The sequence below is a fragment of the Electrona antarctica genome (genome assembly GCF_951216825.1).
Source record: "Electrona antarctica genome assembly, chromosome: 18".
In the NCBI taxonomy this organism is placed as follows: domain Eukaryota; kingdom Metazoa; phylum Chordata; class Actinopteri; order Myctophiformes; family Myctophidae; genus Electrona; species Electrona antarctica.
The window spans coordinates 14,707,794-14,733,136 of record NC_136799.1 but is presented as its reverse complement, the minus strand read 5'-3'; the positions used below and the strand labels follow the sequence as shown (position 1 = coordinate 14,733,136).

Sequence of the window (25,343 nt, the reverse complement as noted above, 5' to 3'; positions counted from 1 at the left end):
GGAGTTGGTGTAGTCAGGCTATTACCAGTTACTATGTGTTAGAGAGAATTTTTGATTTTAATATAAACTATTTTAAAAAAATGTAGTCGAATAAATGAAGTCCCTCACACACCCTCAACTCTGACTGGGGAGGGAGTCTTGGAGATAGGTGGGTTATAGTTCAAGTCTAATAATGATCATTATAACGATTTTATAACCAGAACCGGGTTGCACAGACAAAAAACACATTTATGTGCCTGCATTATCGTACCTAATCCATTGAGTAATTTGATGTAGGCTACTTATTATCAGAGAGATTAGAGAAACACTGGCATGTTTTGTCAGCTGATCCTGAAGGTGCCAAACTGACACACTTCTTTTCTCTTAGGCAATGTCAGACTCGGAGACTGACAACTCCTCGCCAGCCATCCCCACCAAAAGGAAGAAATATCCTTGTTTGCCAACGCCTCCACCCCTTCCAAAAGACAAAATGACCAAGTCTATGGGTAAGTGATGTCACTTAAACTTTAACATCAATCACATGGGCCTTTTACGGAAATAGACATTGAACAGGGCTTAGTAGGTGGACAGTGTTCTCAGTGGATACCGGAGAACTCGCCAGTTTACCGACTCGCTGCGGTTTAGTGCATTTTAGTTTTACTTCACCTTCATATAAAATTGCATTGAATTGAGAGAGAAAGAGAGAGAGGGTAGTTGTTTAGAGTTTACACTAGATGAAGTAGGAATGCTCAAGTTTAAACACCAAGTACCGAAACAATGTAATTCATTAGTAAACAATATCCTGAATTGGTAGGCCTACTATCATTGGTATTCACATACTCAACTTTTTATCATTATCTCAGCGGTTCCTAAACCTTTTTGGCCATGCACCCCCTGTTACCTCCCGACCTAGCTGACACACCCCCCACATGGAAATATAAATTGCATAAGCTATATAGAGACATATATTTCCTATTTATCCACATATGCACATATATGAAGCTGAATATGGCATATATATGCAGGATAGGCTGTATTCTGCATATACTTGCCATATATTGGCATAATATGTTAATATATTTAAAATAAAACCATAGCACCACCATTAGCCTTTTCATGTGCATGGCGCACCCCCTAGAAGGCGCTCGCGCACCACAAGGGGTGCACGCACCACAGTTTTGGAACTACTGAGCTGACCATTTAATTGCACAAAATAATTTGATCACTTTGGAAATGAACTATAACATCTGTGGGACATACTACACTGATGAAGACAGCATGTTAGCATAACGATGAAGAATTTTCGCTGCGGCAGGTTGGTAAACTGGCGAGTTCTCCGGATATCTTCTCAGTTTGGTAGTAGATCAGTGAAATGTGTGTGGTCATTTAGTTTTCTTTTCCTCACCTTAGTTCCCAGTTTCAGGGCCACGCCCACACCTGAGCTGACCAGGACTCGAAGGGCTCTTGAAATCCCCAGCACTTGTAGGTTGTGTGTGTGTGTGTGTGTGTGTGTGTGTGTGTGTGTGTGTGTGTGTGTGTGTGTGTGTGTGTGTGTGTGTGTGTGTGTGTGTGTGTGTGTGTGTGTGTGTGTGTGTGTGTGTGTGTGTGTGTGAGAGAGACTGTGTGTGTGTGTGAGCGTGTGTTTTCTTTTAATTATTACAATAATTTTTTTAAACAATCTATTGTGATAGTACTCATTGCTATATAGTGTGTTTGTTCAGTAACAGGAGTCTCCATGTCTCCAGATTTTTATTAAACAGAAAATGCATTTTCAGAAACTGAAACTGAAACTGGGATACCAATTGTATCCAATCAGGATAGAACACGCAGTCAGGATACAGATTAAACAAGTGGAATTGTAAGTGATGACACAAACAAATGAGCAGACACAATTGGAACTGGAACACTATAAAATATGACGCTCATAAACCCGTTACTGAACAAACACTCTATAGCAATGATCAGAATAGTGATTTAACAAACTTTTTGTTTTAACCAAAACATATCACTTACCCTACCTTTAAACATTCCTTACATCATATAATTAACAGCATTTTCAGAGACTGCAACAATCTGTGCTTTTTGACCCCCAAGGCTCTTTCCAAGAGTAACAATTTGTACTACATTCTCAGATTCAAGTCTAGAACAACAGAGGCAGGTGGTTGCCATGTCAACCCACCAAAACCAGCAAAGTAAGATCACATTATTCACATAAGAGAGACAGCAACTGTTATTTCAAATGCATATACTATTGGCAATACTATGACATATCTTGTGCACTGACAGGCCCGAGTACATCCGTTGAACCCCACCAATGTAAGACCACATTACATGTAGCAGAAATGGAGTTGTGTTTTGGTTATTTTTCAATGTGCCTTATGTCAAATGATACTAATCTCTAATGGCATTGTTTTGTGACACATTTGTGTTTTAACAGATCCAAGCTTTGATCAAAGCTTGTTTGAGGAATGGAGTCAATCCTTATGGCCAAACACCTATCAAAGTAAGACTATGCACATTATTCATGCAGCAGAAATCATAAATGATGTGGCTATGCTGCATCACATGTGCCCTGGTCCAATAAGCCACCCCATGAAAACCAGACAGATCCAACCGTGTTTGATCCAAAGCAAAGGTAGTTATGTGTGACGTTGTATATGATGTGTCAAATGACACAAACCCTTGTAAAGATGAAAACAATGGGGGGGTCTTAACCCATTAAGACCTGGAACGCATCTGTGTTGCCTTAGCAGTTTTAACCACTTTAACCATTCTTTTAAACTTTACCTATTGAAAAATAGCAGATCTACAAGCTGGCACCGAGTGCCGCGCTAGCGAGTGCTGTGCTACTACTATTCTGCGGGTCCTTGACATGAAGATGTTTGAGCACCACTGATACGTTTTTCAGAAAACTGTTAGGATTTAAGACATTTTGTAGATTTTGGTCTCAGGTCTTAAATGTCTTGTGTTCAGGGAGACGCCCCAGCCTGACCTCCGGCCCTTCTACCAGCAGCCAGAGTCAAACTGAGTCATCTGCACACCTGCTGATGATGGACGACAACTTATACCAGCCCTCCCTCCACTCCTCTGCCTACTACACACACATCTACAACAACAAACAGTACCAGGTATACCGAACATGAATTATCACTGATGGGTCCATATATTCAGCTGTTTTAATGCCATGCCCCCTCCCCCACCCCACCCCATACACACCCAGTAGACTGGGTGATCCGGGGGTCTAACCAGCTACCTTCCGATTCCCAGACGGCCTCTCCCCACTCAGATATGGCCACCCCTTGAACCGTGTGTGTGTGTGTGTGTGTGTGTGTGTGTGTGTGTGTGTGTGTGTGCGTGCGTTTGTGCGTGTGTGTGTGTGTTAAAGAACATGACCGCTCAGGACCACATGCATTCCGGTGACTCGGTGGCCGTGAGTCAGGAGCTGAACTGTGCTCTGCGCCCCCTCTGCACCCTGGAGGACGACAGCACGTGCACTGAGAGTAAGACCAGTGGTGGAAAAGGTGCTACTTTAATAAAAGTATCAATACTGCAATATGGAAATACTCCGTTGCAAGTAAAAGTCCGGAATTCAAAATGTACTTGAGTGAAAGTAGAAAAGTAGGCCTATTGACATCAAAATGTACTTAAAGGACCACTTCACCACTTTTCAACATCTCTTCATATAATTGGTCCTCACTAATGTTCATGATAAAACACCACCATTCTTTCCTACTCAGTCTGTGTCTCATAGGAGGGCTTTGGGCAGTTCGGACACCCGTCCACCAGTGACATCATCATTAGGAAGATTTTTTTTTAAAACAAGATTTGTTTTAAAATATATTTAGATTTTTATTATCGTGAGAACGATGGCTTCAACTTTTGCATTGCAACTTTTCAGGAAAAGAAAACCTGCCGTTTCTATTAGCTTGGATTCACCATTGATGATGTCACTGGTGGACGGGTTTCTGAACTGCCCACAGCCTTCCTATGAGACACAGACTGAGTAGGAAAAAATGGTGGTATTTTATCATGAACATTAGTTAGGACCAATTATAGGAAGAGAAGTTGAAAAGTGGTGAAGTGGTCCTTTAAAGTGCCAAAAGTAGAAAGTTCTCATTGTGCAGAATTTCCCATTTCAAGTTTTCAAAAATCTTTTGAAAATAGCGACGTATTGTGAGCTTGTAGATCGTCTATTTTCAAAACGTGTTAGTTATACATATAATCTGCATGGCCTTGCAATTCCCGCTGTGTAATATACACCCTTGCACCTATGCAGGACGTTGAGCGATCATCAGCACAGTGAAAACTAGAAAAAGTGCCCTTCTGGGCACAGGTCTCCACCAGGAGGATAGGACTGTGTGAGATGTTTGGCAAAATGTTTAGGAGTAATATAAACATGTTTTTTTGTTTATTTGTTTTTTGCAACAATTTTCTTCATTTTGTTGAGGAAATGCAGAGCCAGATCAATCATAGCATCGTTCCAAAAATGTGTTTTGCAAATGTGTTTTGGAGCTATAACAGACCAATGTGAAAAGGATGGGATATATTCCTCAGCCTAGTAAGAAAATGTGTGAAAGATTTCACGTAAATTGCATGCTGCGTTCATGATTTGAGGCTTTTGTTCAAAACGGGGCAATCTTGCAAACTGTGAAAGCCAATTATAGCCAATTAGGATGGAATATGAAATATCGGACAGATCCGACTTGAGCACATGACCATAGAGATACTGTGTAACGATTTGTGAGATTTTTGGACAGAATCTGGAGGAGTAATATCAAAAAGTTTGTTTTACAAAAGTCGGCCTCCTGGTGGCGCTATAAAAGGCAGATGCGGAAAATGCAGGTCAAAGGTTTGTTCTTGGCCTCTAGATTAGCTGGTAACGGACGGACGGAAGGACGGACACACGGACGGAGCGCAAAACATACTCTCTCCCCATGCCTTCGGCCTGGTGGAGACAACAAATACAAAAAATTTAAAAACAGACAATACAACACAAATCAATAAATAGTAAATTAATTTGACTCAATCAGAAAACACATTGAGTTTCTCTCTGCTGATCTTACTTACCTCCTCTCTCATCCCACTCCTATACAGTGTGCAAAGTGGAGGTCTCATCTGAACAGCAGGAGAGGAGCCCCAGCGAGGTCCAGGAGCAACTAGAACCTCCACAGATTAAAGATGAACAGGACGACCAACTTATAAGACCAGAGGAGGCTATTGGGTCAACATTCACACTACCAGCAGTGAACGGTGAAGACGATGATGCAAGTGGAGACACAAAGCCTCTAGCCAGCACATCTACTGAACACATGACAACACAAGCTGATTTAGAGGACTGTGGAACACCAGAACCAGCTAGTGATGTCCAGAGGGGTTCCGCACACTGTTCTCAATCTGACATCACTGAAGACAGTGATCATTGGGACGGAGAGGAGGAGACCAAGGAAGGTCCATCAAATGACACACTGAAATCACACAAGACACAAAATGTCAACGTCTGTGGTCAAAATGATGGTCTGGAAAAAGACACGGGGACACATGCAGGAGAAAAAACATTTACTTTTACAGTTGGTGAAAGGAACTTCAGCCACTTAGCTGCTCTGAAGACACGCATGAGGACTCATACCAGGGAAAAAATATTTGTGTGTACAGTCTGTGAATTGAGATTCCGTGACAATGGACATCTGAAGTCACACATGAGGACTCATACAGGGGAAAAACCCTTTGTTTGTAACATATGTGAACAAAGATTCAGTCAACATGGAAATCTGAAGTCACACATGAGGACTCATACAGGGGAAAAACCCTTTGTTTGTAACGTTTGTGAACAAAGATTCAGTCGACATGTAAATCTGAAGTCACACATGAGGACTCATACAGGGGAAAACCCCTTTGTTTGTAACATTTGTAAACAAAGATTCCGTGAAAATGGAAGTCTGAAGTCACACATGGGGACTCATACAGGGGAAAAACCCTTTGTTTGTAACATTTGTGAACAAAGATTCAGTCGACATGGAAATCTGAAGTCACACATGAGGACTCATACAGGGGAAAAACCCTTTGTTTGTAACGTTTGTGAACAAAGATTCCGTGAAAATGGACATCTGAAGTCACACATGAGGACTCATACAGAGGAAAAACCCTTTGTTTGTAACATTTGTGAACAAAGATTCAGTCGACATGGAAATCTGAAGTCACACATGAGGACTCATACAGGGGGAAAACCCTTTGTTTGTAAAGTTTGTGAACAAAGATTCAGTCAACATGGACATCTGAGGAGTCACATGAGGACTCATACCGGGGAAAAACCATTTGTTTGTAAAGTTTGTGAACAAAGATTCAGTCACAATGGAAGTTTGAAGTCACACATGAGGACTCATACAGGGGAAAAACCCTTTGCTTGTAAAGTTTGTGAACAAAGATTCAGTGACAATGGAAGTCTGAAGAGACACATGAGGACTCATCATACAGGGGAAAAAACCTTTGTTTGTAAAGTTTGTGACCAAAGATTCAGTGAAAATGGAAGTCTGAAGTCACACATGAGGACTCATCATACAGGGGAAAAAACCTTTGTTTGTAAAGTTTGTGAACAAAGATTCAGTCAACATAAAAGTCTGAAGAAACACATGGGGACTCATGCAGGGGAAAAACCTTTTGCTTGTAAAGTTTGTGAACAAAGATTCAGTGACAATGGAAGTCTGAAGTCACACATGAGGACTCATACAGGGGGAAAACCCTTTGCTTGTAAAGTTTGTGAACAAAGATTCAGCGGAAAAGGAACTCTGAAGAGACACATGAGGACTCATACATTTGCGTGTACAGTATGTGAACAAAGATTCAGTCTAAATGAAAATCTGAAGAGACACATGAGGACTCATACAATGGAAAAAACATTTGCGTGTACAGTGTGTCAAAGCAACTTCAGCCAAAATGCTGCTCTGAAGACACACATGAAGACTCATACAGGGATACCCTTTGAGTGTACATTTTGTGAACAATCATTCAATCAATATAAAGATCTGAAGTCACACATGAGGACGAGTCATCCATGGATATAGAAAACTCTTTCTCACCATCCGGTAGTCTGACTCTCACTGACCTATCTGGGTTTGATACACCAGGAGAATGTTGCAGCCTAAATGCATGTTAAGCACTTTCAACCGGGCATCCCTAAGTGAAAGTTTTGCTTTTTTTGTTTGCTGAAATGGCAGATGTATAACTTTACTTTACTAAGCACATACATTGTTAAGTCTTGTGTAGGAGGAATAATGGTCTGGAGATGTTTTTCATAATAGTTAAGACTACGACCCTTGGTTAAGTTACAGGAAAATGTACAATACATCATACAATGATGATGATGATTCTGCTCTTCCACCTCTGTGGAAAGAGATTTAGGTCATAAGGTGACCTAAAAGAGAAATTGGCTAGAAACTTTCCACACCGTGTCAATAACTTTTAAAATGCATTGCAGCATTCTTATGGACATGGTGTGTAAAAAGCTTTCTACAAAATATCCTCCTGCTGTTGTTTTGTCACAATCCATATATCAGTATACATAAATGTATACAAATTCTATGCCGATACCGATACCTTTGTTTAAAATAACAATTTAGCCGATACTGATACCGAAATATGTTTTAGTTTTTGTTGTTTTTATTTCCACCTTTTGTGCCAGCCTGCCAGGGAATTGGGGAAACAAATACATCTTCAATACAAGAAATTAATGTTCAGAATCTACAGCTTGGTAGGCTGCAGATAACCAACACACCAACATAGCCAACACAAAATATATGCTTATCAACAACAGATCGATATCGGCTACTGCCATCGGTTAATGTCAGTTTTATTTACCGATAACGATATTGACCGATAATGGCATATCATCCGATACCGATATGTGGTCGATAAATCGGTGCATCCCTAATAATTACTGTATAGTATGCAGCATATCCTGGTAATTCCTCTTTGGCCCAATTTATGTAGACATAGCACTCTATAGTGTATACTCATAGTTTCATTGTATACAGACATAATGTTAGGTTATTAGCTTACTTATGATTCTTGATTACAATTTTTATGTATTTGATATATTACCATGTGTTCTTGCTGTAGGCCTACTGTAAATCGCTCTGCATTAAGAGCATCAGTCTGTTAACTGTCTACATTGTAATTGTAATTTGTACAGTAGGTTCAAGTCAACTGCTACTGTTTTGCTCCTTTGTTTTGTTTGAGTTGTCATTGTTTTTGGTTGTAAAACTATAATCGGGTTATTTATTTTTGTGATTGAAAACACCTGACAGAATCTAATCTCACCTTCAAATTAACTGCTAGAAGTTTGTATACTTTTGCCACTTGTAGAAATATTAATATTGGATGATTTTCCTCAATAAATAAATGACAATGCATGTATCACGTTTTTGTCTTGTTTGTTTAAGTGGGTTCTACTTTAGGATGTGTAAAAGTCTGATGGGTTTTTTTTTTAGATCATATTTATGCAGAAATATAGAACATTATAAAGGATTCTACACCTTCAATCACATTCCCATGTGATTCCGCAGCTCTGTAGCTGAACTAGGGAAGGGAAGCGCTTGATTTTTTTTACAAACTCTGACCGTGCGGGCGTCTAAGCACCGCCCTCGCTCACATGACTGTGAATGGGTGGCTCCGGGTGGCCTTGTAAAAACGGCAAGCGCCTCCTATTCCCACCGGCTGGCTGGACTGCATGGCCGAGTAAACAAGGAAGTGTGGCTCGCTCTGGTGGGCGGAAAGTGTAACTACCGGTACTTTTGTGAATTTGGAACAGTTTTATGATGTTATATTGTTATTATTCTGGTGGGGAGTGAGAAAATGATACAACACCACCGGCTCATACAGGGAGAAGGGAGTCTATAACGTCCTAGGACTATATTTGGTCGGTCCTCTAAGTCAGCATGCGTACCATACCGGTTTGTTTTTGAAACGGACAAAGTTCGGCATTTTCAAACGGACCATGGTCAGTTTGTTTGTTTGATCTGCACCAGAATTAGAACTCACGTTAATTCACACCAGCCGGACCAAAGGAGCAAGCGGACCATGGTCCACTGCGGCTGATGCAGCATTGGTGCTGTGAATGAGGCTGGGTAATATTCAGATTAATTGGCAGCCATATAGCATCAATAGATAGAAAGTAAGTCTAACCCAACTGTATTCATAAAAAAGTGCTGTAGTATAGTAGGCCTACATTCTTTTAAAAATGAATCCAAATGAAGAACCATATTTCTGGCTAATTGGACATCTGAACAATGTTGACAACTCTCTTATGGGGGTCACTTTCATAATACTACTGTTAAGGCCTACTTACATTTGGGGGGCCTTGAGTTGACATGAAAATGTGATGTACATCATAACCTGCTAGATTCAGTTCCAATACACGACAATCATCATATCTCTTGGGAAGTAAATGGGAGTGTAGACAAGTTTGTGTTGTTGCTAAACACCTGGAACGCAACTGTGTCGCCTTTCCTTTACTTTTAACCACATTAACCATTATTTGAAACTTTAGCCATTAAAAAATAGCAGATCTGCAAGCTCATAACGCACCACAGAGTGCCGTGCTACAAGCTTGTGGATCTGCTATTGTTTAATGTGCAAATCTTTGAATATATATTCTTTCACAGCAAACATTTTTAACTCAAATATTGGCATCTGGGGGGTCTGATGAGGGTCCGCGGCCAAACACAGATCATTTTGGGGGTCCTTGACATGAAAATGTTTGAGCACCACTGAACAAGTTTTTCAGAAAACTGTCAAGATTTAGAAGACATTTTGTAGATTTTGATCTCAGGTCTTAAATGCCTTGTGTTCAGGGAGACGCCCCAGCCTGACATCCGGCCCCTTTACCAACAGCCAGAGTCAAACTGAGTCATCTGCACACCTGCTGATGATGGACGACAACTTATACCAGCCCTCCCTCCACTCCTCTGCCTACTACACACACATCTACAACAACCAACAGTACCAGGTATACCAAACATGTCCAGTCTGGGAATTATCACTGATGGGTCCATATATTCAACTGTTTTAATTTCATGCCCCCTCCCTCCCCCACCCCACCCCACCTCATACACACCCAGGATACTGGTTGATCCGGGGGTCTAAAGGCCTATTCATAGCCCAGTTTTCGGTGAAGACGTGACCACCGAAAACTAAAACGTGACGTGACGTCACGCCGAGGTGATCACTGCTCACACAACACGTTTTTTCTAACCAAACGGTGGTCACCTCTTCACCGAAAACTGGACTATGAATAGGCCAGCTACCTTCCGATTCCCAGACGGCCTCTCCCCACTCAGCTATGGCCGCCACCTTGAAGTGTGTGTGTGTGTGTGTGTGTGTGTGTGTGTGTGTGTGTGTGTGTGTGTGTGTGTGTGTGTGTGTGTGTGTGTGTGTGTGTGTGTGTGTGTGTGTGCGTGTGCGTGTGTGTGTGTTAAAGCACATGCCCAACAGTGACAGCGGTCCATCCAGTCACAACATGACCGCTCAGAGTCAGGACCACATGCATTCTGGTGACTCGGCGGCCCTGAGTCAGGAGCTGAACTCTGCTCTGCGTCCCCTCTGCACCCTGGAGGACGACAGCACGTGCACTGAGAGTAAGACCAGTGGTGGAAAAATTGCATGCTCAAATGTTTTACTTAAGTAAAAGTATCAATACTGCAATATAGAAATACTCAGTTGCAAGTAAAAGCCCGGAATTCAAAATCTACTTGATGTATTGACATCATAATGTATTTAAAGTGCCAAAAGTAGAAAGTAGTCATTGTGCAGAATTTCCCATTTCAAGTTTATGCGACACATTGTGAGCTTGTAGATCGGCTATTTTCAAATGGCCGAAATGTATATAGGGCTGAAGTCGTTAACGTATGTTTTGTAATAATAATCAAAATCTACAAAGACATCTAGACAGTAAAAGTACAATATTTGGCTCTGAAATGTAGTGAAGTAGAAGTAAAAGTACTACAAATTTGACATACTCAAGTAAAGTAGAAATACCTCAAAATTGTACTTAAGTACAGAACTGTCTTAAGTAAAAGTACTTAGTTACTTTCCACCACTGAATAAGACAGGCTGTGAGTAGCCATTATGTGTACACACTCACTCCACTTGTGCCTCATCAATGGAGCAATCAAAGCAATTGCTCCACTAGTTAACTCACACACTGTAGGCTACTGCACATCACTCTCATTTGTCTGTGAAACTACAGCAGTCCCGCCTTTGCACTTAGGCTGGCGAAGGTCTGCGTAGGTTAAAGTTAATTCATACTTGTGCTTTCAGAGTGCAGGCTGGACCACAGGGAGAAAAGAGAGTGTAATGTCCGCCAGGATGGGAGGAGGGATTGCTTGTTTTGGTTAAATGGTTCATGTGATAACCTATTCCCTCCGCTGTGGCTTGCTAACTTAACTAGGATAGTGCAGTGGCTGTAGCCATCGGCTGATCAGCGCTAGTGTTGATTTCATCGTCTACTAAAACTATGACGAAAAATGGTCGTCGACTACCTTTTTCACCAAGGAAAATTAAATAAAAACGAAATAAAAACTAAACTATGATGACTAAAACTAAGAACTAAATATATTGACAATTTTGTCAACATATTAAAAGTAGACTAAAATGTTAGGGAGGGACTAGTGGATAAGAGATCCAGTAGAACTAAACGACGAGTCATTTTATGCTTGGTTGCATGCTGAAAATAGCAGATCTACAAGCTCACGGTTGCATTGTGAGCTCGTAGATCTGCTAAGTCGACTAAACAAAATCAACTGTAGATTCAGTCTACTAAAATTGTATGATATTTAGTCGACTAAAACTAGACCAACAATAAAACATTTCAGGTGACTAGAATGTGACTAAAACTAAATAAAAATGTGCTGTCAAAAACAACACTGTTCAGCGCACAACTGTCTGAGTTTTCATTTGTAATATACTGATACATATGCATGGCCTTAAAAGTCCCGCTGCTGTGTAATTTACACCCTTGCACCTACGCAGGACGTTGAGCGATCATCAGCACAGTGAAAACAAATATATTATTATATATATTATACAGACTTATAGCATGTTACGTAGACAGCACTAGAATTGCATTTTATGTAGTCATAGCACTTTATAGTATATATGTATAGTATAGTATAGTATGTATAGTTTTAGTTTATATGTATAGTTTCATTATATAGATATTCCACTGTTACGTTCTTCGCTTACGCATGTTTCATGATAACTACTTTTTATGTATGTGATGTATTGCCATGTTTTTTGTTCTTGCTTATTGTACGTCGCTCTGGATTAAGAGCGTCTGCTAAATTATAAATTGTAAATTGTCAAAATTACAGAACAGCTGATAATACATCCATGATACACCTCAAAGTACCTATACAATATATACAACAAGTCTCCAAAATCGTACACTAATATTAACCGGGCGCAACATTTTGCACAGAACAAATACACAATATACAATATAGACAGATAAATATATATTACCTCCTCTCTCATCCCACTCCTATACAGTGTGCAAAGTGGAGGTCTCATCTGAACAGCAGGAGAGGAGCCCCAGCGAGGTCCAGGGGCAACTAGAACCTCCACAGATTAAAGAGGAACAGGACGACCAACTTAAAAGACCAGAGGAGGCTATTGGGTCAACATTGACACTACCAGCGGTGAAAGGTGAAGACGATGATGCAAGTGGAGACACAAAGCCTCTAGCCAGCACATCTACTGAACACATGACAACACAAGCTGATTTAGAGGACTGTGGAACACCAGAACCAGCTAGTGATGTCCACTGTTCTCAATCTGACATCACTGAAGACAGTTATCATTGGGACGGAGAGGAGGAGACCAAGGAAGGTCCATCAAATGACACACTGAAATCACACAATGTCAACGTCTGTGGTCAAAAGCATGGTCTCGAAAAAGACACGGGGACACATGCAGGAGAAGAAACATTTTCTTTTACAGTTGGTGAAAGGAACTTCAGCCACATAGCTGCTCTGAAGACACGCATGAGGACTCATACCAGGGAAAAACCCTTTGTTTGTAAAGTTTGTGACCAAAGATTCAGTCACAATGGAAGTCTGAAGTCACACATGAGGACTCATACAGGGGAAAAACCCTTTGTTTGTAAAGTTTGTGAACAAAGATTCAGTCACAGTGGAAGTCTGAAGACACACATGGGGACTCATGCAGGGGAAAAACCTTTAGCTTGTAAAGTTTGTGAACAAAGATTCAGCCGAAAAGGAAATCTGAAGAGACACATGAGGACTCATACAGGGGAAAAACCCTTTGTTTGTAAAGTTTGTGAACAAAGATTCAGTCACAGTGGCAGTCTGAAGAAACACATGGGGACTCATGCAGGGGAAAAACCTTTTGCTTGTAAAGTTTGTGAACAAAGATTCAGCCGAAAAGGAACTCTGAAGAGACACATGAGGACTCATACATTTGCGTGTACAGTATGTGAACAAAGATTCAGTCTAAATGAAAATCTGAAGAGACACATGAGGACTCATACAATGGAAAAACCATTTGCGTGTACAGTGTGTCAAAGCAACTTCAGTCAAAATGCTGCTCTGAAGACACACATGAAGACTCATAGGCCTACAGAGAATATACCCTTTGAGTGTACATTTTGTGAACAATCATTCAATCAATATAAAGATCTGAAGTCACATATGAGGACGAGTCATCTATGGATATAGAAAACGAATAAATAAACAAATATTAAGTAACTCTTTCTCACCATCCGGTAGTCTGACTCTCACTGACCTATATCTGGGTTTCATACATACATACCAGGAGAATGTTGCCTAAATGCATGTTAGCACCCTAAGTGAAAGTTTAGCTTTTTATTATTTTCTTGCGGAAATGGCAGGTGTATAAGCTCACTTGTACATTGGCTATATTTACAACAAAGCACATACATTGTTAAGTCTTGTGTAGGAGGAATAATGGTCTGGGGATGTTTTTCATAGTTAAGACTACGACCCTTGGTTAAGTTAAGGGAAAATGTACAATACATCATACAATGATGATGATGATTCTGCTCTTCCACCTCTGGAAAGAGATTTAGGTCATAAGGTGACCTAAAAGAGAAATTGCCTAGAAACTTTCCACACCGTGTCGATAACTTTTACTGCAGCATTCTTATGGACATGGTGTGTAAAAAGCTTTCTACAAAATATCCTCCTGCTGTTGTTTTGTCACAATCCATATATATGTATCAATATACATAAATGTATAAAACTTCTTGGCCGATACCGTTGTTTAAAATAACAATTTAGCCGATAGCCGATACTGATACCGAAATATGTTTTAGTTTTTGTTGTTTTTATTTCCACCTTTTGTGCCAGCCTGCCAGGGAAACAAATACATCTTCAATCCAAGACATTAATATTCAGAATCTACAGCTTGGTAGGCTGCAGATAACCAACACACCAACATAGCCAACACAAAATATATGCTTATCAACAACAGATCGATATCGGCTACTGCCATCGGTTAATGTCAGTTTGTCAGTCGAAAACGATATTGACCGATAATGGCATATCATCCGATACCGATATGTGGTCGATAAATCGGTGCATCCCTAATAATTACTGTATAGTATGCAGCATATCCTGGTAATTTCTCTTTGGCCCAATTTATGTAGACATAGCACTCTATAGTGTATACTCATAGTTTCATTGTATACAGACTGTTAGACATAATGTTAGGTTATTAGCTTACTTATGATTCTTGATTAGCCTACAATTTTTATGTATTTGATATATTACCATGTGTTCTTGCTGTACTGTAAATCGCTCTGCATTAACAGCGTCAGTCTGTTAACTGCCTAAATTGTAATTGTAATTTGTACAGTAGGTTCAACTGCTGCTGTTTTGCTCCTTTGTTTTGTTTGAGTTGTCATTGTTTTTGGTTGTAGCCTATTGTAAAACTATAAATCGGGTTATTTATTTTTGTGATTGAAAACACCTGACAGAATCTAATCTCGCCTTCAAATTAACTGCTAGAAGTTTGTATACTTTTGCCACTTGCAGAAATATTAATATTGGATGATTTTCCTCAATAAATAAATGACAATGCATGTATCACGTTTTTGTCTTGTTTGTTTAAGTGGGTTCTACTTTAGGATGTGTAAAAGTCTGATGTTTTTTTTATCATATTTATGCAGAAATATAGTACATTATGAAGGATTCTACACCTTCAATCACATTCCCAGGTGATTCCGCAGCTCTGTAGCAGTGTAGCTGAACTAGGGAAGGGGAGTGCTTGATTATTTTTACAAACTCTGACCGTGCGGGCGTCTAAGCACCGCCCTCGCTCATATGACTGTGAATGGGTGGCTCCGGGTGGCCTTGTAAAAACGGTAAGCGCCTCCTATTCCCCCCGGCTGGCTGGACTGCATGGCCGAGTAAACAAGGAAGTGTGGCTCGCTCTGGTGGGTGGAAAGTGTAACTACCGGTACTTTTGTGAATTTGGAACAGTTTTATGATGTTATATTGTTATTATTCTGGTGGGGAGTGAGAAAATTATACAACACCACCGGCTCATACAGGGAGAAGGGAGTTATAACGTCCTAGCCTAGGCCTATATTTGGCCGGTCCTCTAAGTCAGCATGCGTACCATACCGGTTTGTTTTTTAAACGGACCAAGTTCGGGATTTTCAAACGGACCATGGTCAGTTTGTTTGATCTGCACCAGAATTAGAATGCACGTTAATTCACACCAGCCGGACCAAAGGAGCAAGCGGACCATAGTCCACTGCGGCTGATGCAGCATTGGTGCTGTGAATGAGGCTGGGTAATATTCAGATTACTTGACAGCCATATAGCATCAATAGAAAGTAAGTTCAACCCAACTGTATTCATAAAAAAGTTCCGTATAGTAGGCCTACATTCGGTTAAAAATGAATCAAAGTGAAGAACCATATTTCTGGCTAATTGTATCTGAACAATGTTGACAACTCTCTTATGGGGGTCACTTTCATAATAGGCTACTTTCATACTGGTCTACTTACATTTGGGGGGCCTTGAGTTGACATGAAAATGTGATGTACATCATCATATCTCTTGGGAAGTAAATGGGAGTGTAGACGAGTTTGTGTTGCTAAACACCTGGAACGCAACTGTGTCGCCTTTCCTTTCCTTTTAACCACATTAACCATTATTTGAAACTTTAGCCATTGAAAAATAGCAGATCTGCAAGCTACCACCGAGTGCCGCACTACGAGCTTGTAGATCTGCTATTGTTTAATGTGCAAATCTTTGAATATATATTCTTTCACAGCGAACATTTTTATTATTATTTTTTCTAAACAAATTATCCCACGATTTTGTAACCCATTTTTCACCCCTGTGTCAATTATCTAATGTGATCCTGGGCTCTACACACCCTCCGCCAACCTAGTCCCCATGTATGGGGGACATGGGGAGAGCAACAGACTTGAACTCATGCTTCCTTCATGCCTGAGTGTCCAAGTCGCTCCTTTACACCTGACAGGGGGGAGTTTCCCTGGTTGGACGTAGCGCGTGGAAGGAACACGTTATTCCAACCAGTTCCTTTCCCCTCCATCAGGCGCCCCGGCTGGCCAGGGGGAGGCAGTTTAGAGACCAGGATTACTGCATGTTTTATACCTACCCTAGGGGACACGGGGAGAACATGCAAACTCCACACAGAAAGGCCCTTTCGCCAACCCCGCCTCGGGTATGGGCACTGATGACGCGGAGGAGGAAACACGCCGCCAGCACCCACAGCGTCCCGAGCGGGAATCGAACCCAGGACCTTCTAGCTGTGAGGCAACAGCACTACCAACTGTGCCACCGTGCCCCCAGCGAACATTTTTAACTCAAATATTGGCATCTGGGGGGTCTGATGGGGGTCCGCGGCCAAACACAGATCATGTTGGGGGTCCTTGACATGAAAATGTTTATGCACCACTAAACACGTTTTTCAGAAAACTGTCAGGATTTAGAAGGCATTTTGTAGATTTTGGTCTCAGGTCTTAAATGCCTTGTGTTCAGGGAGACGCCCCAGCCTGACATCCAGCCCCTCTACCAACAGCCAGAGTCAAACTGAGTCTTCTGCACACCTGCTGATGATGGACGACAACTTATACCAGCCCTCCCTCCACTCCTCTGCCTACTACACACACATCTACAACAACCAACAGTACCAGGTATACCAAACATGAATTATCACTGATGGGTCCATATATTCAGCTGTTTTAATGTCATGCCCCCTCCCCCACCCCACCCCACCCCACCCCATACACACACAGTATACTGGTTGATCCGGGGGTCTAAAGGCCTATTCATAGCCCAGTTTTCGGTGAAGAGGTCACTGCTCACACAACGCGTTTTTGCACCGTTTCGGTGGTCACCTCTTCAGCGAAAACTGGACTATGAATAGGCCAGCTACCTTGCGATTCCCAGACGGCCTCTCCCCACTCAGCTATGGCCGCCACCTTGAAGTGTGTGTGTGTGTGTGTGTGTGTGTGTGTGTGTGTGTGTGTGTGTGTGTGTGTGTGTGTGTGTTAAAGCACATGCCCAACAGTGACAGTGGTCTATCCAGTCACAACATGACCGCTCAGAGTCAGGACCACATGCATTCTGGTGACTCGGCGACCCTGAGTCAGGAGCTGAACTGTGCTCTGCGCCCCCTCTGCACCCTGGAGGACGACAGCACGTGCACTGAGAGTAAGACCAGTGGTGGAAAAATTGCATGCTCAAATGTTTTACTTAAGTAAAAGTATCAATACTGCAATATAGAAATCAGTTGCAAGTAAAAGCCCGGAATTCAAAATCTACTTGATGTATTGACATCATAATGTATTTAAAGTGCCAAAAGTAGAAAGTAGTCATTGTGCAGAATTTCCCATTTCAAGTTTATGCGACACATTGTGAGCTTGTAGATCGGCTATTTTCAAATGGCCGAAATGTATATAGGGCTGAAGTGGTTAACGTATGTTTTGTAATAATAATCAAAATCTACAAAGACATCTAGACAGTAAAAGTACAATATTTGGCTCTGAAATGTAGTGAAGTAGAAGTAAAAGTACTACAAATTTGACATACTCAAGTAAAGTAGAAATACCTCAAAATTGTACAGTACTGTCTTAAGTAAAAGTACTTAGTTACTTTCCACCACTGAATAAGACAGGCTGTGAGTAGCCATTATGTGTACACACTCACTCCACTTGTGCCTCATCAATGGAGCAATCAAAGCTCCACTAGTTAACTCACACACTGTAGGATACTGCACATCACTCTCATTTGTCTGTGAAACTACAGCAGTCCCGCCTTTGCACTTAGGCTGGCGAAGGTCTGCGTAGGTTAAAGTTAATTCATACTTGTGCTTTCAGAGTGCAGGCTGGACCACAGGGAGAAAAGAGAGTGTAATGTCCGCCAGGATGCAAGGAGGGACTGCTTGTTTTGGTTAATTGGTTGATGTGATAACCTATTCCCTCCGCTGTGGCTTGCTAACTTAACTAGGATAGTGCAGTGGCTGTGGCCATCGGCTGATCAGCGCTAGTGATGATTTCATCGTCTACTAAAACTATGACGAAAAATGGTCGTCTTTTCACCAAGGAAAACGAAATAAAAACGAAATAAAAACTAAACTATGATGACTAAAACTAAGAACTAAATATATTGACAATTTTGTCAACACATTAAAAGTAGACTAAAATGTTAGGGAGGGACTAGTGGAGAAGAGATCCAGTAGAACTAAACAACAAGTCATTTTATGCTTGGTTGCATGCTGAAAATAGCAGATCTACAAGCTCACGGTTGCATTGTGAGCTCGTAGATCTGCTATTTTTAGCATGCAACCAAGTCTAGAATCAGCCATTACGACGCCATCAAGCCCCGCTAATATACATTTTAAAGGAGCATTCAGTGATTTCGGTGATTTGGAAAACCACCCAGTCCGCCCCGGTAACAAAATGTGCACATGCACGCTCTACAGTGGGGGGAAGTGCAACAGGCCAACAGCACGTGCACCAAGGCCCGCCCCCACTCGATCATGATTGGAGGAAGGCCCCACTCATCCTGATTGGATGAAGGTTTTGCCACCCGCCACCAAAACTGAAACTAGGGTTTTTTGACCCCAGGGGCTCACTGGGGACAGGGAGGAACTCCTTATATGGTCAGCACACTCTATAGTAGGGAGGATTATCCAGAGAAAAATAAAAAATAAGTGATATTTGAATTAAGTCAAATCACTGAATATAACTTTAATCAACAGTAGATTTAGTCTACTAAAATTGTATGATATTTATTCGACTAAAACTAGACCAACAATAAAACATTTCAGGTGACTAGAATGTGACTAAAACTAAATAAAAATTAGCTGTCAAAAACAACACTGTTCAGCGCACAACTGAGTTTTCATTTGTAATATACTGATACATATGCATGGCCTTGCAATTCCTGCTGTGTAATTTACACCCTTGCACCTACGCAGGACGTTGAGCGATCATCAGCACAGTGAAAACAAATAAAAAATGTAAAAACAAAACAGAATGTTACAAAACAAATCAATACGTAGTAAATCATTTTGACCCAATCGGAAAACACATTGAGTTGCTCTCTGCTGATTTCTTTTTTTTAACCTTTATTTAACCAGTAAAAACACATTGAGACTGAGTATCTTTTAAAAGTGGGAACTGGCCAAGAGGCAGAAATAAAATTACCCTTCAATGCTACATTGTACATGCTACATTGTACATGCACTACATTGCACTTACCCTAGCCCCTTAGATAGAACTTTATGTAGACTTAGATAGCATTTTATACAGACTTATAGCATGTTACGTAGACAGCACTAGAATTGCATTTTATGTAGTCATAGCACTTTATAGTATATATGTATAGTATAGTATGTATAGTTTATATGTATAGTTTCATTATATAGATATTCCACTGTTACGTTCTTAGCTTACGCATGTTTAATGATAACTACTTTTTATGTATCTGATGTATTGCCATGTTTTTTGTTCTTGCTTATTGTACGTCGCTCTGGATTAAGAGCGTCTGCTAAATGCCTAAATTATAAATTGTACATGTAAAAATTACAGAACAGCTGATAATACATCCATGATACACCTCAAAGTACCTATACAATATATACAACAAGTCTCCAAAATCGTACACTAATAGTAACCGGGCACAACATTTTGCACAGAACAAATACATGATATACAATATAGACAGATAAATATATATTACCTCCTCTCTCATCCCACTCCTATACAGTGTGCAAAGTGGAGGTCTCATCTGAACAGCAGGAGAGGAGCCCCAGCGAGGTCCAGGTGCAACTAGAACCTCCACAGATTAAAGAGGAACAGGACGACCAACTTAAAAGACCAGAGGAGGCTATTGGGTCAACATTGACACTACCAGCGGTGAAAGGTGAAGACGATGATGCAAGTGGAGACACAAAGCCTCTAGCCAGCACATCTACTGAACACATGACAACACAAGCTGATTTAGAGGACTGTGGAACACCAGAACCAGCTAGTGATGTCCAGAGGGGTTCCTCACACTGTTCTCAATCTGACATCACTGAAGACAGTGATCATTGGGACGGAGAGGAGGAGACCAAGGAAGGTCCATCAAATCACACACTGAAATCACACAAGACTCACAATATCAACGTCTGTGGTCAAAATGATGATCTGGAAAAAGACACGGGGACACATGCAGGAGAAGAAACATTTTATTTTACAGTTGGTGAAAGGAACTTCAGCCACTTAGCTGCTCTGAAGACACGCATGAGGACTCATACCAGGGAAAAAATATTTGTGTGTACAGTCTGTGAATTGAGATTCAGCTACAGTGGAAATCTGAAGACACACATGAGGACTCATACAGGGGAAAAACCCTTTGTTTGTAACGTTTGTGAACAAAGATTCAGTGAAAATGGAAGTCTGAAGAGACACATGAGGACTCATACCGGGGAAAAACCCTTTGTTTGTAACGTTTGTGAACAAAGATTCAGTCAAAATGAAAGTCTGAAGTCACACATGAGGACTCATACAGGGGAAAAACCTTTTGCTTGTAAAGTTTGTGAACAAAGATTCAGTGACAATGGAAGTCTGAAGAGACACATGAGGACTCATACTGGGGAAAAACCCTTTGTTTGTAAAGTTTGTGAACAAAGATTCAGTCTACATAAAAGTCTGAAGAAACACATGGGGACTCATGCAGGGGAAAAACCATTTGCGTGTACAGTGTGTCAAAGCAACTTCAGCCAAAATGCTGCTCTGAAGACACACATGAAGACTCATAGGCCTACAGGGAATATACCCTTTGAGTGTACATTTTGTGAACAATCATTCAGTCAATATAAAGATCTGAAGTCACACATGAGGACGAGTCATCCATGGATATAGAAAACTATTTCTCACCATCCGGTAGTCTGACTCTCACTGACCTATCTGGGTTTGCTACACCAGGAGAATGTTGCAGCCTAAATGCATGTTAAGCACTTTCAAGTGAAAGTTTAGCTTTTTTTTGTTTGCTGAAATGGCAGATGTATAACTTTACTTTACTAAGCACATACATTGTTAAGTCTTGTGTAGGAGGAATAATGGTCTGGAGATGTTTTTCATAATAGTTAAGACTACGACCCTTGGTTAAGTTACGGGAAAATGTACAATACATCATACAATGATGATGATGATTCTGCTCTTCCACCTCTGGAAAGAGATTTAGGTCATAAGGTGACCTAAAAGAGAAATTGGCTAGAAACTTCCCACACTGTGTCGATAACTTTTAAAATGCATTGCAGCATTCTTTTGGACATGGTGTGTAAAAAGCTTTCTACAAAATATCCTCCTGCTGTTGTTTTGTCACAATCCATATATCAGTATACATAAATGTATAATAATTCTATGCCGATACCGATACCTTTGTTTAAAATAACAATTTAGCCGATACTGATACCGAAATATGTTTTAGTTTTTGTTGTTTTTATTTCCACTTTTTGTGCCAGCCTGCCAGGGAATTGGGGAAACAAATACATCTTCAATACAAGAAATGAATGTTCAGAATCTACAGCTTGGTAGGCTGCAGATAACCAACACACCAACATAGCCAACACAAAATATATGCTTATCAACAACAGATCGATATCTGCTACTGCCATCGGTTAATGTCAGCTTTATTTACCGATAACGATATTGACCGATAATGGCATATCATCCAATACCGATATGTGGTCGATAAATCGGTGCATCCCTAATAATTACTGTATATACTGTATTACCATGTGTTCTTGCTGTACTGTAAATCGTTCTGGATTTAAGAGCGTCAGTCTGTTAACTGCCTAAATTGTAATTGTAATTTGTACAGTAGGTTCAACTGCTTCTGTTTTGCTCCTTTGTTTTATTTGAGTTGTCATTGTTTTTGGTTGTAGCCTATTGTAAAACTAACCGCGTTATTTATTTTTGTGACAGAATCTAATCTCACCTTCAAATTAACTGCTAGAGGTTTGCATACTTTTGCCACTTGCAGAAATATTAATATTGGATGATTTTCCTCAATAAATAAATGACCATAATGTATCATGTTTTTGTTTGGTTAAGTAGGTTCTACTTTAGGATGTGTAAAAGTCTGATGTTTTTTAGATCATATTTATGCAGAAATATAGAACACAACTAAAGGATTCACAAACTTTAAAGCACCACTGACACGAGTTAAAGGATAAAGTTTAGGATACTTGGGGAAAATAGCAGATTGCACACGTCAGCTGGTAAATTGGCTATTTTCTTTTTTTTAAATGTTTTTTTTTCGGCTTAATTTTTTTATAGTGGGAGAGACAGTAGGCTGACAGGAAATGGGGGAGAGGGATGGGGGAGTGACATGCAGTAAAGGCCGTCGCGTTTGGGAGTCAAGCCTGCGGCACACTGCCAGGCTCGGGCTACCGGCCAAGGTGCCTGGACCGCTGAGCCACGGCCCAGGCCTATTTTAAAACGTTTAAAGAATAATAATAAAAAGTGAACTGCTTTGGCTGTATGTATGGCAGAATGGTCTAGAATCCTTGATGGCGTGGAAGTGACTGAACCAACTACTAAATAGGCTAAACTTACTGTAGGGCAGGCCTTTTATCAGGGTTGCAAATAACTGACTTGTATTGACATAATTGTATTTGACATCACCATTCACCGTTTCAATACAACATCAATTATTTCATAATTTATAATGTAATTTGGGACGAGTGACACCCTCCTAACCCTGGTCCAGAGCGTTGGGTACCAGATGGAACGATCGAGTGACACCCTCCTGACCCTGGTCCAGAGCGTTGGGTACCAGATGGAACGATCGAGTGACACCCTCCTGACCCTGGTCCAGAGCGTTGGGTACCAGATGGGATGGGTGACACCCTCCTAACCCTGGTCCAGAGCGTTGGGTACCAGATGGGACGAGTGACACCCTCCTGACCCTGGTCCAGAGCGTTGGGTACCAGATGGGACGAGTGACATCCTCCTAACCCTGGTCCAGAGCGTTGGGTACCAGATGGGACGGGTGACACCCTCCTAACCCTGGTCCAGAGCGTTGGGTACCAGATGGGACGAGTGACATAACCCTGCATGGTCCATGCAGAGCGTTGGATACCAGATGGGACGAGTGACATCCTCCTAACCCTGGTCCAGAGCGTTGGGTACCAGATGGGACGAGTGACATAACCCTGGTCCAGAGCGTTGGCCAGTTCTCTCAACCCAGGATCCCACCTTCTCTGTATAATATACTTTTGGGGGGCTTTTTGGGTTAGGTCAGGGTATATTGGTTTAGGTATAGTTTCCTGAATCCTGCCTCTGAGGTTAGGGTCAGCTATTTAAAATGCTAACTTGTTAATTATAATGGTATTTTTATTTCTATGGCTTATTGTGTGTATTGCACATAGTTTTTTTGTATTGCTTGGCCACTGTTATCGCTTGCAGCTATATTTAAGTTAGTAAGTAAGTAATTTATTATTATTATTATTATTATTATTATTAATTTATTATTATAATTTTAGAGCATTTAAATTGCTCTAAAATAATAATAATGCCAGGGGGTAGCCTTGTGTTGTGTTCATACAACAGAAAGATTGGTTAAGAAAGACGTATAGGCCTACTGGTATACATTTTGTGGGGGAAAAAATAATAATAAAATGAACACGCCTATGTTTACACATTATTTTATGTATTTATTTATTTTGTCTTGAAAGTTCCAAATAGACATGCGCGCATAGCGGCAGCACAAGAACCCTTCCTCTCATAAGATGCAATGGAAAAGTTCTAACTGCACTCACGTGTAAAAAATGCCCCATCAAACTTTCAGATGCTGTTTTTCTCCCAGTGTGGAGGAAGAATGATTAGGATTTTTATTGTGATCTCTCACTCTTGAAATATATAATCCTTGGTTTCTGTTGTGTTTGAACAATAATAGTAATTCAAAACAGTTGTCCTCAAAACCACACCTCCAGTCGCTGTCATAAGAACGGGAGGTGCGCTTTGATGAATTCTTTTTTGATGAATTCCTGTTCTGTCTATAGAAGTGTCTATTTGTACGTCTCTAATTGTTTTGATGATTTGAACATGGTGGACCCTGTTGGAAACAAGTGTAATGCTTAATTGGGTCGTCCACTCACAGTTAACAGCCTTTGTATTGAGTTTGTGCTTGAAATGTACTGTAATTCTGCAAACTGTTAATAAATTCTTCAATCAATCAATCAATCAAACTCATGAACACTAGCCTGGCTAATAAGCCAGACTAATATCACACAACACTGTCGCGTAATCCGCTGGTAGGCAACTTTTTTTTGCCAACGGCTGATTCGGTCTGGTTTATTAACCAGGCTACATGAACACGGCAGCAGAGCCTAGGGTGCGTTCGGAAATGCGCACCGGGAGCGCACTCGCCTATTAGTTTACATTGCACAGTGCGCTCAGTGCGCTATTTCCGAACGCGCCCTATTTATGCACGGCTGCACGCGCACCTGCAGTCCATCAAGTATAATTTATGCTTCGTCCCGCGATGGTGTCGCGCACGCAGACCTCTACGCTCACAACAGTCGCATCTGCGATGCGATGTGAGCTTGTATATCAGCTGTTCTCTGTGCGCAATACTGTTGGGCTTTGAAGTATACATGTCTCCTAGGGTGCATCTCATTCGGTCTGGCTTATTAGCCAGGCTACATCTCACAGCCAACTCACAAGAGGAGGTTGAATGGACTGAAACCAGCGCTCTCCAAAACAACAGGTCTGGAGATCTGTTGGGAATTGATTACATGAAACAGTCACCCGTGCGCCCAGTCCCAATGTTTGTAAACAAATAATTGTTCTATTATAA

The 25,343-nt window shown here is 41.0% G+C and overlaps 1 protein-coding gene across 1 annotated transcript in view; it reads left to right on the top strand.

The window, feature by feature from the left end:
• Positions 1–370: 370 nt before the first annotated feature.
• LOC306941789 (uncharacterized protein) overlaps positions 371–25,343 on the top strand; it is a gene marked incomplete at both ends in the record, with an annotated part of 43,678 nt that continues 18,705 nt past the window's right edge. Inside the window, 10 exons of the mRNA XM_079527432.1 lie at positions 371–485; positions 2,953–3,107; positions 3,380–3,479; positions 5,074–5,247; positions 9,825–9,979; positions 10,451–10,607; positions 12,520–12,675; positions 17,028–17,182; positions 17,546–17,702; positions 20,262–21,149. Of these exons, the coding sequence (XP_079383558.1) occupies positions 371–485; positions 2,953–3,107; positions 3,380–3,479; positions 5,074–5,247; positions 9,825–9,979; positions 10,451–10,607; positions 12,520–12,675; positions 17,028–17,182; positions 17,546–17,702; positions 20,262–21,149 (2,212 nt within the window). The remainder of the gene's footprint in view (positions 486–2,952; positions 3,108–3,379; positions 3,480–5,073; positions 5,248–9,824; positions 9,980–10,450; positions 10,608–12,519; positions 12,676–17,027; positions 17,183–17,545; positions 17,703–20,261; positions 21,150–25,343) is intronic.